Source organism: Protobothrops mucrosquamatus, unplaced genomic scaffold (genome assembly GCF_001527695.2).
Source record: "Protobothrops mucrosquamatus isolate PMUCROS unplaced genomic scaffold, P.Mucros_1.0 scaffold555, whole genome shotgun sequence".
Taxonomy (NCBI): Eukaryota; Metazoa; Chordata; class Lepidosauria; order Squamata; family Viperidae; genus Protobothrops; species Protobothrops mucrosquamatus.
The window spans coordinates 367,131-381,957 of record NW_015386858.1 but is presented as its reverse complement, the minus strand read 5'-3'; the positions used below and the strand labels follow the sequence as shown (position 1 = coordinate 381,957).

General features: G+C 40.4%; 1 protein-coding gene across 1 annotated transcript; it reads right to left on the bottom strand.

Moving 5' to 3' along the window:
* Positions 1–209: 209 nt before the first annotated feature.
* Positions 210–9,762, bottom strand: LOC107288506 (zinc finger protein 436-like). The gene is made up of 3 exons (XM_015817134.2): positions 9,622–9,762; positions 2,518–2,626; positions 210–1,599 (listed from the first exon to the last, which is right to left on the bottom strand). The coding sequence occupies exons 1-3, from the start codon at positions 9,760–9,762 to the stop codon at positions 773–775; spliced, it is 1,077 nt and encodes a 358-aa protein (XP_015672620.2). The 3' UTR covers positions 210–772.
* Between the last annotated feature and the right edge of the window lie 5,065 nt (positions 9,763–14,827).

Below are 14,827 nucleotides of genomic sequence, written 5' to 3'. Positions count from 1 at the left end.
CCAAATATTTTGTAGTTCATGTCTGTTTAATATGTCTACTTAATATAGTAGCTCCCACAATCAAAATCTATTATTTTGCTGTGTTCCTCCACCTTTTCAGCAATGAAGATCTACAGTATTGTCTATTCAATGTTTGGTCCATATTCCATTTCTGACACCCTTTGCCTAGTTTTCTACTGAAAAAGACAATCATAAGAAAACAAAGTAAAAGTGAAAGCAACTAAGATAGGGGATACAAAACACTTTATTGCACAAACTGGGTTTCAACCCTCTTATTCCTCCACTCTTCAGTGCCCTCACTTTTTTCTCACTTCACATCCATACCTTTCCAAAGAAAAATAACTCAAAGGTACTTCCTTATCCATTTTTTCCCTTTCAAGTCCCAATAAATCTTAGTTTGACTGAAGACCAGATCTCCCGCCTTCTCAAAAGTTCTTATAGCTTCTAACTAAAAACTTTTATTTACAGTAACAGCCTTCTGGTTCTCAGATGGTGAGAACTATTTTTTGATCCTGCCCCAGGAGGCAGATCAAGATCTGGACACAAACAGTTTTTCTTCCAACAAATGACCAGAATCCTGAGCTCCAAGCTGAATTTCCTGCCTCCTCCTATTCCTGCTGCTCTCTAGTTTGATACACTGGCTCATTCAGGGCCTTTGATCTGAGCAAGCGAGATCCAGGATGCGGAGTCACTGGATCGAAACTATCCTCAGGCTCCAGGCTACTAACCTGGACATCACTTAGAATTCACATCCCACCAGGGAGAGAAACCCTCAACGCACAAATATTGGTTTGTGCACTCGCTTGTGGCGGATAAGGGTTGTGCTCTTGGTGAAACATTCTCCACATTCCACACAGATGAAAGGCTCTGATGGGGTGGCCCCATGATGGGCAATGCGGTGGCGTTCCACTTCTGAAGGAGCACGGAAGCGTTGTCCACATTCTGGACACGGGTGGCCAATGGGAGAGTCCGTGTCATGGCGCAAACGCTGGTGCTTGATCAGGCCAGCACTATGTGCAAAGCCTCGGCCACACTCGGGGCAACAGAACGGCCGGGCCCCTGTATGTGTTCGCCGGTGCTTGGCCAGGTTCTTGCTTTGTGTGAAGCTGCGACCACAGTCCCCACATGTGTAAGGGCGCTCTCCCGTGTGGATGCGCTGGTGCTGGATCAGGTTGGAACTCCAGCTGAAGCTCTTGCCACAGTCACGGCAGACGTAAGGCTTCTCACCTGTGTGGGTGCGCCGATGCTGCACCAGGTGTGAGTTCTGAGAGAAGCTCTTGCCGCAGTCAGTGCAAGTGCTGGGACGCTCACCGGTGTGCGTGCGCTGATGCCGTAGCAGTTTCGACCAGTGGCTGAAACTCTTGCCACACTCGTTGCAAATAAAGGGACGCTGTTTGCTGGACCGGGAGACAACATTGGTTGCTACAGCCATGTCACCCTCACCGTAGTTGCCAGGGACTAACAGATTCCCCTGCCGTTCTATGGGAGAGACTTCCTGCTGTGAACTTGCCCTCCAGGTAGGTTGTCTGTTCTGTATTGTGGACTGGATGGCCTCATGCTTCAAATCATCTTCACTCTTGCGCACCACACCTCTGTCCGCTATTGGAGGGGAGAAGCACTTTGCTTAGAAAGACACATCTGGGTTTTACAAAAAAAAAGAATCGATTGCCTCTTCTGCACAGGGTTAGGAGTGAGGAATCTCTGGCCCTTCAGGTACTATAACTGCTTCCATCTTGTCTACCCATTGTCCACATTGCCTGGAGTTGACTGAAAGAGCAGGAACACTTGGAAAACTAAAGGATGCCTATCTCTGCTATACACAAAAGACTTTAAAAGTCTTTTAAAAATCATCTTTAAAAGATCAGGACAAAAAATACTTTACATAACTGAAATTTTGATTCAGTTGAATTTAAAAATAATTTGTTCAGGTAATATTATGCCCTATACATCTCTATATTATACTTGACAGACTTCTGTCAATGGCAGTTTTTGAAAGGATTCTGTGCCACTTCTAAGAGGCAAGATGCAGATTTTATCCCCGAGACACTCATCTAAAAAAGCTAAATTAAGATTAGTGAACTCTGGATTCAAATCTTTATTCAAATCGCAGAACTTGCATAGAATCTTAATCTAATCTTATTTATCTCTTGGGGTTGCTCTGAAAAAGGGAAAAATAGAGAACTTCATATGCCACTTCTTGGAGGAAAAGTAAAATAAAATATTTACAGTTCAACATGGCTATATACCTGACAGCCCCACTAGGTAGACCAGACCATGAAATCAACTTCACAGAAAGGCTAAAATTACTTGGCTGAATAACAGAAACTAGCAAGACTAATAGTGCTGTCCATCCTCCCTCTTCCTCCTTTTTACAATTCAGTGAATTTAGGGGGCATCTGCCTAAGCTCCTTGTTCTGGACCTAAAACATGCTTTAGAGTCCTCCCCTTCCCCCACATTGGAAATGGAGTTTGCACATCTCTTATCAGGTCACTCTCTACAATGCCCCAGTTTCTTACCTATGTAGATTCTCCTTATGGTCCCACTTTTATCTGAGCCACAGATCTCTGCAATGCCAGGATCTTCATGCTCCATTTCAATATGAGAAATTTTCAAGTCACAATGTATCTGAGAAAGAGAGAAAGAAACAAAGAAAGAATCAGAAAAGCCACCCTGTATTTGTGGGTAAGGTAAACATTTATCTTTTGGTGGCTTTCTGGACACGTCTAGTACATTTTCTCAGTTGCAGTATGAAACTGGTTGGTTGCTGTCTTCTTCCAAGATGATTTATGGGATCTGTAATAATTTCCTATCCAAGTAATAACCAGATCTGATCTTGCTTTGCATTCTGAAGTCAACCAAAGTCATCTAGGTATTGATGATCTTGGTACTATACAAACAAGCAAATCTTGGTTTAAAGAAAATATAATTGGACACAATTACTTCCTCTCCCCCCCTTTACCACTTGGGTAAAAGCTAGTCGCTAGTGGTCACATTCATTATATATATATTGTACTGCCTTGTTTCTGAGACTCAAATCCAGTCTAGCAATGTACTCCTGAGAAAGTCCAAACCAAAATACATCCTTGACACACTGTATAGAGAATTCTAGCATTTTAAGCTTGATCTTCTTGACAGCAAATGAGGTTCTTCCTATGCCATAGTGAATCAACCAGCTAGATCCTGAATTATTGGAACACTATACAGTACAACTGGCTAATAGCTGGCTTGTCCCTTTTTTGCCTTAGCAAATAGGGGAACCAATTTAACTTAACCTTATATGCATATCTGACATTGATTTGAAAATCCTGGACCAGTATGTTGGAGTTCAAAACTAGTGCATGCTCTCATCAGCATCCTGCCATTAGTTTGGTGTCCCAAAGACCAGGGATATCACAAGTATCAGGATCCCAATAGCTATCTCTTCTCCAACTCAGGGATACTTGATCATATAAAGCAGGGGTAGTCAACCTTGGCTCTTTTATGACTCGTGGACTTCAATTCCCAGAATTGGGAGAAAAGAGCCAAGGTTGACTACCCCTGATATAAAGCCACCAAGTATAACTTTTGCCCACTGCCTAGAGCAATAAATTCCTTTCCAATTTTGTTATTCTGTTCTGTTATTCTGCTCTTTTTATGACCTAACCCACAGAGACTGTGGCTTCCAAAATAATTAATGCAGTAAGACTAAGGAGTGTTCTCATTTTAACTTCCATGTATGCATAGTTGAGTTTTTGTTGTCTTAGCTTCTCTACATACAAACACAGCCAGCTTTAAGAGCTACTTTCAGCATGCTAACATGAAAGAAAACATATATTTAGTTTCAAAAGATTGTGATTTCCCCAATATAGTTATTTACATTATTAACAAGAAGACAAACATTAACCTGGTACAGTAAACAATCTGGCTCCCACTTCTACATAAGTGTTTCTTAACCTCAGCCACTTGAAGACTTGTGGGGATTTGGCTCGGGAATTATGGGAGTTGAAGGCCATGTGTCTTACAATTGCTGAGATTGAGAAACACTGCTCCACAGTATCTCTGAACTGAGAAAACATTTCCCATTTATTTTAGTTATATATGCAGCAGTAAAAGGCACAGAAGCTGTGCTAGAAAAGAATGAGATAAGAGACAATGAAAGCAATCTGGATTCTACTGGAAACCTTTTAGTTTTTAAGGTGCCAAAGAACACTTCGCTAGGTTCAGGAGTTGCAATAAGCCTTGGATTATTGGGTGAGAATTATGGGTGATAACTAAGACAGAGTTAGCTGGGTTTACACAATGTTATATCATAAACCATATTTTTTTAATCTCAATGGCTGTTTGCACAGGACTTAAACTAAATTCCATTATAGCTCAGGATACTATACTTTTTCTGTCAGTTTCATATCTTTTGATCTCCATCCCCACTACCACACTTCCTCCTCCTGGTACACTGCTTCGAGATTGCCCTGGAAAAAACAAGCATTCATTTTCGCTTTCCTTACTCTAACGTAGCAACCCCTAACTTGGTGGAGATGGGCCAGGGTTGCTTCCTCAACCGCAACTTTTAAATGACAGCTTTCTCTGTAGCTCGGGGTGGCCATCTTGCGAGGAAGTCTCATTTGGGGCAGCCAGCAAAACAAGCCCGCAGGCAGTGCGAGGGAAACCGTCGGAACATTGCCTAAAACTGAGTGTCAACGATGGGCTTCATCGCTGGAAAATAACCGATCCCAACAAATAATGCAGTCTTTTGCTACGTGAAGGGCTCCTGCCTTTGATCGTGCAGAGCCACGTTACGGACTTGTCGGGGAGCAGAGATCGTTTCAAAATCTGCAATCTTGCCCCAAATGTTTTCCTACAGGCGATGCTTCAACCCCCTTCTGTCTATCCCACCCGCGCGGATCTCCCCGATTAAAACTCACTTGCCCGTGATGAAGGAAACCCCAGTCACGTCCCCGGGGCGCCTAAGCACCACGGGAGGATCCAGCCACCGCAGCGACTCCACTAAAGCCCAACTCTCGGTTCTGGGGGCTGCTGGGAACAGGAAGGTTCCCCGATTAATTTAACCCCCTATTCCTCCTCCTCCTCGCTGTATTTCCTGGTGATCGCTAGGAACCAAGAGGAACTAGGAGCTCTATGGTTTAAGGGTGAACGTGTTGCTTGTCCGCTCTTGAAGGCGAGGGTAGAAATGAAGAGGTGGTCCAGCTCCCGGACTTCGAGTTAATGGTTCAAGGAAGTCAAGAAAGGGTTGGGTGAGTTTCCGCTTTTCTCAGGCTGGATGCAAATTTGCAGGGCTTCCAAATTAGATTTGGAAGAGGAATATCTCAGATTCCCGGCTTGCAAATAGCAGGTTTGGGGCGTTGGTAGCAAATGGTATCGATTCCAGAGGGGAAAACGAGGCTGCAGGCTGCATGAATCTTGTAGGTTCAGAATTCGTGTGTATAAAGTTGTTGTGCGACTCGCTGGAATGAACGTCGGTGAACACAAGGAGTAGCAAGCAGCTAGAAATAAATATAGATCTTCCTTCTCTGATTGCAACGGTCATGTAGGTAGAAAGCAAAAAGAAAGGCCAAAGATGAAATAGCTTGTTGCACTTGCGTTTTTGTCTCTGTTATTCTGGCATGGCTAACTAGATTTACCGTTTCATATAACTTTCTGCAACCTGTGTCCTCTAGATCAACCCTGGATTAAGCATTAACCCAAATAAGCATCTGCTTAGGGAACTAAGGGAAGGGGGGCAGTATTGTGCTCAGCTTTTGCCCCCAACTATCATGCTCTTAACTCTTTCATTGTCAAGCTTGACTTTAGTTTTCAACAATTTTTTATGTTTGCATTGTCTCCTATAACAATCTTAGTAGCAATGCTTTAAAAGCATTGAAAATGCGCAGATTTTATTCTAATTATTAAATAATTTTCTTATATTGCTTATTGCTGTTTGATGTTAAATATTTTTTTAAAGTTTATATTTAATATACTGTAGTTCTGGGGTTCAACCTGAGGGAAGGCCTTTTATTTCACCTTTGGCACATATTGAGACTTAATGTTTTGTCATTTAGCATTGGAAGGGCCAGGGGCCCTGTTGTTGGACTGTGCTTGGAGCATCAATTGACCTTAATCTGGCCCTGCTCCAGATGGGTAGAATTCCATTCTCATACTTGCCCAGCTAGTCTGGCCACTGGAGTAGAAATGTGACACAATTTACCAAAGCAGTGGAAAATTTGGACCTTCAAAGTTTTGCATACATTACAGGTACAATAGTCCTTGACTTACAACCACAATTGAGCACAAAATTTCCTATCTAAGTGAGACAGTTGTTAAGTGAATTTTGCCTCATTTTATGACCTTTCTTGCCACAGTTAAGTAAATCACTGCAGTTAACTTAGTAACATATTTGTTAAGTGAATCTGGCTTGCCCATTGACTTTTTTGTCAGAAATTCACAAAAAGTGATCACATGACCCCTGGACATTGCAACCTTCATAAATACAGCCAGTTGCCAAGCATCCAAATTTTGATCATGTGAATATGGGGATGCTGCAATGGTCATAAATGTAAAAAATAGTCATACGTCATTTTGTAAAGGTCCATTGTAACTTCAAATAGTCATTAAATGACTGTAAGTCAAGGATTCCTTCTATGATTTTTTTTATTTCTTTAATTAAGGGTTGGCAGATTTCTAGTTTATTTTGTTTTTTACAGGAATTCTGTAACCAACTAACCTGAACCTGATTTAAAAACAAGCAAACATCTACTTTGTCTCCCCTCTCATGTTCTAAATCACGGGTTTTAAACTTGCCATGTCACGTGACATGTCACGACGTATCACAACTCTTTTTGCATTACCGGAGTTGGGGTGAGCAAGGCCTCAGTATGATGCAACCGGCCCGCAGGCCGGCATTTTGACACCCCTGTTCTAAATAATGTAGCTGACCAATTAGATCTGGCCTTTGATTTTCCAGTAGTTACTTTCCTTCCCTACTGTACAGATAGTCCTTGACTTACAGCAATTCATTTAGTGACCACTCAGTTACAACAGCACTGAAAAAAGTGACTTATGCCCATTTTTCATACAACCATTGCAGGTTGCACCTGTGGTCAGGTGATCAAAATTCAGACACTTGGCAACTGACTCATATTTATGATGGTTGCAGTGTCTTGGGATCATGTGATCACCTTTGCAACCTTCTGACAAACAAAGTCAATGGGGAAGCCAGATTCACTTAACAACTGTGTGACTAACTTAACAACTGCAGTGATTCATTTAACAACTGTAGTAAACAAGATTGTAAAATGGGGCAAAATTCACTTAATTGTCTCAGCAACAGAAATTTTGGGCTCGATTGTGATCGTAAGCTGAGGACTACTGTATTGCATTTCATGTATAGAGTATCTGTAACCTTCCTGCTGTTTTTTAATCTACGTGGATCATACCAATTTTGATTACTATGGCCTAAATTTGCTTGCCACTAATAACCTATCTAAATTATTTTTTCACAATCAGAGCCATGTCCCACTTAATGCCAACTGCTGGGAAACAAATGATGTGAATCAGCTAATATCTTTCAGGCTGATTATAGGCTTCATGAAAAATATGCAGCCAGTCATTGGGGTTAATGTCAGGTTAGACAAAATGGATCTTTTTGTCCAATAGATTTTGTCTGAACTAGCAGGACTATTCTGATCTCCTAAACATTACTGTAATTGTAATTCTAATTTCTATTATATTGATCTTACGCTATGCTCATTAGGGATGATGGGTGTTTAATGCCTGAAGTATATTTTCACCAGATTGGGAGAGGCTGCTTCAGTCAGAAATAAATCATTTGTAAGCTGCTATTCTGACTTTCAGGTTTGCAGGCTATAATCTTTCTGCCTCATAGGGATTTATTCAGTTTGAGCTGCTCTCTCCTATTTGGCATCCTATTCATGTGTTTTAATTAATTCTCATGAAATCTAAGCTGCTAATATTCTTATGACATAAACATTATTAGCAGGTTAGAGTTCTGAGGCAATGATATTGTTACCTAATTTGGGTGATAGTTTGCAAACAAACAACCAAGCTCGGAGAGCACCAAGGATTTCACAATGCTAAGAGTTGCTAACTGTCAGAAGAGGAATAAAAAGATGGCACTTCTTGCTGCTTAATGGGTGGATACCTAAATGAGAATGAATGGCAAAAGAGGTTAAAGAAAAAAAAATAAGCTAATTCTCTTTTAATTCATTATACATTTCTAATCAACAGGAAACAGCAATTTTTTAATGGAGTGTCAATAAATCTTGTCATTTTCTGATCTCTCTTTTTCTGTTCCTTGTTCCAACACAAACTTTTTGTGGACAGCCCCCTCTGCATATAATGAAATGGGCTGAAATGTATGAAATCTTATGTTATAATAAATTGGCCAGTTTTTAAGGTGCCTCAGGACTTTTTCAACCTACAAAGATGGGCAAATTTACTACTTACAAGTAAAAAGAAAAAAAATTGATAACACCATTCCTTCCCCTATTCATCTTATATGGCATTTTTTCAGTTTTAAGATTTTCCATCAATTGTTCAATTTGCAGCCATTCTATTAGATAGGAACTGGGGCTTCTCCAACACTCAAAGGTCCTTAAAATCAACACTATTTGCCAGCATATGTTGAAAAACAATGTAATATTAAATTCCGATCAAACAATTGTGAGAAGCAGTAATGGTACCAAAAGCATCAATTTTAAATTTTGATTACAGTAAATATCAATATAACACATGCAAATGAACGCTCTTTTGGAATCCTTCAATATAATGCATGCAAACAAAAGTGTTTTTGGAGTCGTCCATAATTTTCCAAAATGGGAAGAGAAAAAAAAATTAAGAAACTAGTTTTGTTGTTGTTAGTTGCGAAGTCGCGATTAACCCCATGGACAACGCTCCTCCAGGTCTTCCTGTCCTCTACCACCTTCTGGAGTCCATTTAAGTTCACGCCTACTACTTCAGCGACTCCATCCAGCCACCTCATTCTCTGTCGTCCCCTTTTTCTATTGCCCTCGATCTTTCCCAGCATTAGGCTCTTCTCCAGTGAGTCCTTCTTCAGACCCATCTCGCATTTGATTCCCGCCGCAACAACAGCGAAAAACCACCTCGATCTTCCCCGCGAATTAAGAAGCTTGGCTGAAGAACTCTCAGGGGATTGGAAGGCTGGGCGGTGAAGGGCGGGACTTGCGTACCATTCGCTGAAATCATTGGGAGATATTTGTGAAAAGGGTCGGCTTTAGCTAGATGAGGAGTGGGGGGGGGGAAGGAGGAAGGGATTGATCGGTGCGACAATTTGTTGGCTTGTGTTGGGGTTTTCGGGAAAGTCGGCCTCTCTAGCTGTCATCGTCCGTGATTTCCGGTCGTCGAGGGGACCAACTTCCGAGCAGCGGAGGGCGCGCGGTCAAGTGGGCGCCGAGGCGGTGAGTGCGGAGGGCGAGTGACGTGGCCAGGCTGTTGTTGCGCTCTCCGGGGTCATTTGCTCGACGGAAAAAAAAGCCTTCTGGGCGATAGGTGAGGCGACCGCGTGGAAGAGCGAAGAGAGAGCGGGGTCCGTGTCTTTGCGGCGACCTCGCATTGAGAGGGTCCCTCTCTCTTCTCTCCCCCCCCCCCAAGTCAAGCTCTCTCCACACGTGCTGGATTCTGGCACGGGAGTAATTTGTCGTGTCTGCGCCTGGAGAGCGTCGGGTTGGGAGGATCCTCCGGACCACGATTTTTCCTAACGCGTAATCTTGTTTCTTGTACCTTGATCCAAACGGTGGCATGAAAAACATGTTCCTGCATTTAGTTGTTCTTGGATGCCTGTCGTCTGTGTCAGTAAGGTAAAATATATCTATCGAGCTATCTATTCTGTGTGTGTGTGTGTGTGTGTGTGTGTGTGTGTGTGTGTGTGTGTGTGTGTGTGAATAAGGTAAAGATAGATACACACAGACACACGATTAGATTGCTGGCAGCTGTTTGAGAAGCAAGGGACTCCTGTTCTCCTGCAGAATGACCCTCTGTTTTGTGTGTGCAGAATTGCAGAGTTAATTCCCTCTAAAATGTAAAAGATGTGCCCTCTGTTGTTTTCTTTGTAGGTGGAGAAGCCCCTTTAGTCTGTGGTAGCCAGGAGTCTGATAGTACCCTTTCAGACTAATGCATTTGTTAGATGCTAAGGTGTTACAAGAGACTTGCTTCTTGGTTACCGTAGACCAGTGGTTCTCAACCTTTTTAATGCCGCGACCCCAACCGGTCATAAGTCGAGGACTAAACCGGTCGTAAGTCGAGGACTAAACCGGTCGTAAGTCAAGGACTACTCAACCGGTCGTAAGTCGAGGACTTTCCCTGCCTGGGAGCGCTGTGCATGCGTGGTTCCGCCCCCTGTGCCGGCCGAGGCGTAGCTGGCAAGCAGCATAGACGGAGCACGCCGACCACCAGCTGGCCCAGCCCAAGGGAGGTAAGGCACCCGCCGGAAAAGGGGAAAAAAATGGCGGACAGCCTTGCTTGGCGACCCCCGTGAAATGGTCGATCGACCCCAAATGGGGTCCCGACCCACAGGTTGAGAACCACTGCCGTAGACTAACACCACTCTTCCTATGTTTACAGTAAGAAGCACTAATTTTGGATGAAGTGGAAATGCATAAAATTCAAGGAAGCTAACATAGATACAAATGGGCATCCTTTTTCCAACCAAATGCCAACAACATGACATTTTGAAAAGATTGAAAGAACCTTCTACTCTACAGCTTACATATTGCAGAGACTGCAGCCAAAAATTATGCTGTATCTTTTCCAAGGAATTCTTTGACCTTATTTAGAACAAGCAAAAGTTAATTGCCACTATTTTAAAATTGTTAGTCTGAAAAGCTGCCCCCAGAATTCTGATTGGTTTATTATTGCTGCTTTCTGGGATATTTTTTCCACTTTTTAATCTTTCCTATAGCCCTGGGATTTCCTTGTGATCTCCCATCCAAATAATAGGAGTGATGCTGGTAAGCTTATTTGCTAGATGATGCTAACTTGTTTTAGAGCTGGATTCAGTGGAAAGAACTGTTATCCTAACTCTTTTCTTGCCAATTTGTTTGTCTTGTTACCCAAGGCTACTAAGGTACTTCTTAAATGAGAACTGTCGGTGTCATTTCACAAAATGATGGTATTAAACCAAACTGCACCTGGAAAATTAATTAATACTGTTCTTAGAGGTAAGATACAACATGTTCCAAAAAGCTTCCTCAAGTTAGAAGTTAACTGAAATGTTTGTTTACTGGCCACGTGGCTGGGAATGTCAGATGATGTATTCAAAACACTGCAGGCTACCTTTTTTTTTTTTTTTTAGAAACTTCTACTTTTAAAAAGTTTTCTACTTTTATTTTTGGGAGGTTTGCTGATTCTGATAGATCAGCGGAACCCACAAATCATCTTGTACTAAGGTTACTCAGATAATACAGTATTAAAAATGCAAAAGTACAGTGATTTTAGTAGAGGTGCAGCTTGTTATGTAACAACTTGTGATTGGCATGGCTGTGTGACAGATAAGGACAGCCTTGTATATTGAGACAGAAGAAATATTTATCCTTAGAGTATCTTGGAGCCATTTTGTTGATGTGTGTAGGAACACAGCTATCCTGGAGACGGTTCGATTTCTTCTTGTTTATTAATTTCTCATGGGCTTGCTAATGGTTGTCTTGCAGCACAGCAAGTTTTGTTTCAGCTCATTCCTAATTGGTGGCAATGGCAATCTCCTGAATGTGAATGTTTACCAGGCATATGCATTAATATTCTTTCTCTCCCCCTATCTTGTTTATCAAATTGTACCATCTTTGTTATTCTGTTCTTTGTATGGTTTGTTGCAGCATAAAAATTAAATCTTCTTTTCTGATACTATTGCAATGACCTGGGTTGCAGCATCTAACTGAATTTAAAGATGATCTGGAGCTACCAAATATTTTACCTTCCTTGCAGCATTAAAAAGAAAAAAAACTGAGGTGGTTGCTGCATTACAATGATTATAATTACATAGCCTCAAGGATTGTTTATGTATAAACTGCCAATTTGTGAACATAATTTGTTGCTCAAGTCTCCAAATAGAAGAATTAAATTGTTCGTTTGCATGCTTTATTATAAGGAGTTTTCTTTAGAATTTGGAATTTAAAAACAAGAATGGAATCAGAAGTACAATATGCTTTAAAAGGTAGTCAAAATAATAACTCTGCAACTAAGGGGATACTTGCATTTTAACTGATATGCTTGAGTCCAAATTCCAAAAATTCCAAAAGAAACAAGAAGTTTAAAATGTAAATGTTTATGAAACCAATGTTAATCATAGAATATATATAGACTCTAATGAAGTATTATTGTTTTTAGGAGGAACAAATAACCTAAATCACAATTTTTCAAACTTTTCCAGGTCTGTTGATCATGCTGACTAAAAATTCTAGAATTTTTAATCCAATGCATTTATTGTAAATTTTTGTTTAAAAAAGCTTAAAATACCATTGATTCCTGGTGATTATATGAATAGTTATGGTTTGTCAGTGCCTTTTTTAGGATGTTTTGCAACCTTTTTGCCTAGTTTACAATCTTGATAATCCATAATGATATCCTGTCCTACTAGCCTTCAAGCAGAGATTTTCCAGAGAAATTTACAATAGTAAAAAAAAAATCACATTTTAGCCCATAGTAATAATTAAAATGCAATATATTAACAATAAAAGCATAGTCAGTAAATGTGCATTTAAAATATTGCAGTATACAGTAAACATATTAATATATTAAAAGGCTTGGGGAAGTAAAATAACTTTGCTTGGTGCTAGAAAGATTCTAAAGTTAGATCCGGGTATGCTTCACTGTGATGCAGTTATTCTTACCATTGAGAAGATCCACTACCAGGCAACCAGTTGTCAGATTTTAGCCTAAGAAGGCAACTGGAGCAGGACTTAGAAAATGACTCTGATAAGAATATATGTGAAAAGGTTCAGACTGTGGTCCCAAACACTGGGAAGACTTTTATAGGTTAGTTTGAAGACTTTGAATCAAAACTGGAAAAGAGTTGGCAGCCTGTGAAGGTCATGCCAAAAGGTGTAATGCAAACAGTTATGCTCCCGTGGCTGTATTTTGTACTAATTGATGTTTTAGAATTGTCTCTAAAGATAGTAATCTAACGAAGTCTCTGTTGAGTTGAGCTCATCTCCTGGTGTCTTTATGAAGTCCTTTCTTAGCAACAGTTTGAAAATAATTTTCCAATGTCATCTACTAGAATTTATTTATTTTCTCAATCTACACCTGAGGTTTCTTGTCAGTCTCCTATGGAATCTGTCTGCCTGCTTATCTATTGGTACCTACCCATGCAGCTGTGAGATTAGTGATAACCAAATCTGATCCTACATAGCTTTTACTAGTTCGGTTAGGTTATTAAAGTGAGGCCATCAACATCTAGTTAATAGTTTTATATATATCATACCAGTCTAAATTGGTAGGAGCAGCTTCATTTGTCTATTTGATAGTGGAGCTCTGGAAGGACCCTCAAGGTGCAGACTTCATCCATTGTAGGAATGATCCAACAAAGGCTGCTGGAAATGTGGCAGAGATAATTGTTTTCCTAGCAGCCTAGAAAAAAAAATGTAATAGTGAAAATAAATACGTAATCCAACCAAATTACTTGGATTAATTATCTTATTTTCATAATATTTCAGATATTATTTTCAAGGTGTTTTCATCAGTTTGCTCTCTTTATTTCTTGATTTCAATGCAATTAATCCATTTTGCATGAAGTATTTATAATCTTTATCATCTCTTAATAATTCTCTAATGTCAGCCGATACCAGTTGATTTTTCTGAATGGATTAATTTGGAAGATATGTTTTAGTTGTACATGTACTGTCCAGGTAAGTTTGAGCCACCTCTTAAACCTCAGGTTATTCTTGATTAATTTTTCCTCACCATCATAGATTAATGAATGCAACAATCTGATGATATTTTTTTAATGCTATTACTATATATCTTGCTGGGATTTCTACGTAGTTTTTTTAAAGAAATTGTACTTTTAAAAAGTTCTTCTTTTGTTTGTTCTTCTTCAGGCAACTTGGAGCATGTAAAGTAACCAAGGAAACTGAATTCCAGTATGTGGTATATTATGCAGAGCATCCAGAGTAAATATTCTTTGTCAGAGCGCTTGATCCGGACTATAGCAGCCATCCGATCCTTCCCGCATGATAATGTTGAAGACCTAATAAGAAGGGTAGGTGAAAAAAGCTAAGAAAAAGTTTTTATTTGCTTTTTTAAAAAGTTTCTGGGAATGTTTATAAAGTTAGGAGAGCAAATCTGACTTTGCTCCTCTTGGTTGCAGTTTTAAGTAATGATTTCTTTGGAGTTACTTAAAACCTCCTGTTCCTTTCTCCTAAATTAAATTTTCAGGTTTGATAGAGAATATAGACCAGTCCTCTTCACGTGCAGTTAATACAGGTATTACTTACAATCATTTGTTTAGGGACTGTTCAAAGTTACAACAGCATCCTGGAGTCTTTCTCTTGATCATATCATATATGAGAAGGAAACAATGATTTCATTTCATTTCATTTATTCGTTTTGTATCCCGCCCTTCTCCCGAGGGACTCAGGGCGGCTCACAACATTTTTAAAACAGAAACATGCCCACAATCCCCGCCGAATAAAACCAATTAAAACCCAAATATTTTAAAGTTGTGGTATTTAAAATTTTCTAAAAATGAACCCGATTTAAAATCCTCCCTAGGCCAGGCCCGCTTGCTGGAAAAGCCATGTCTTGAGGGCGCGGCGGAAAGTAAGGAGATCCGGAATCACCCGGATCTGGGGGGGTAGTTCGTTCCAGAGGGCGGGGGCACCC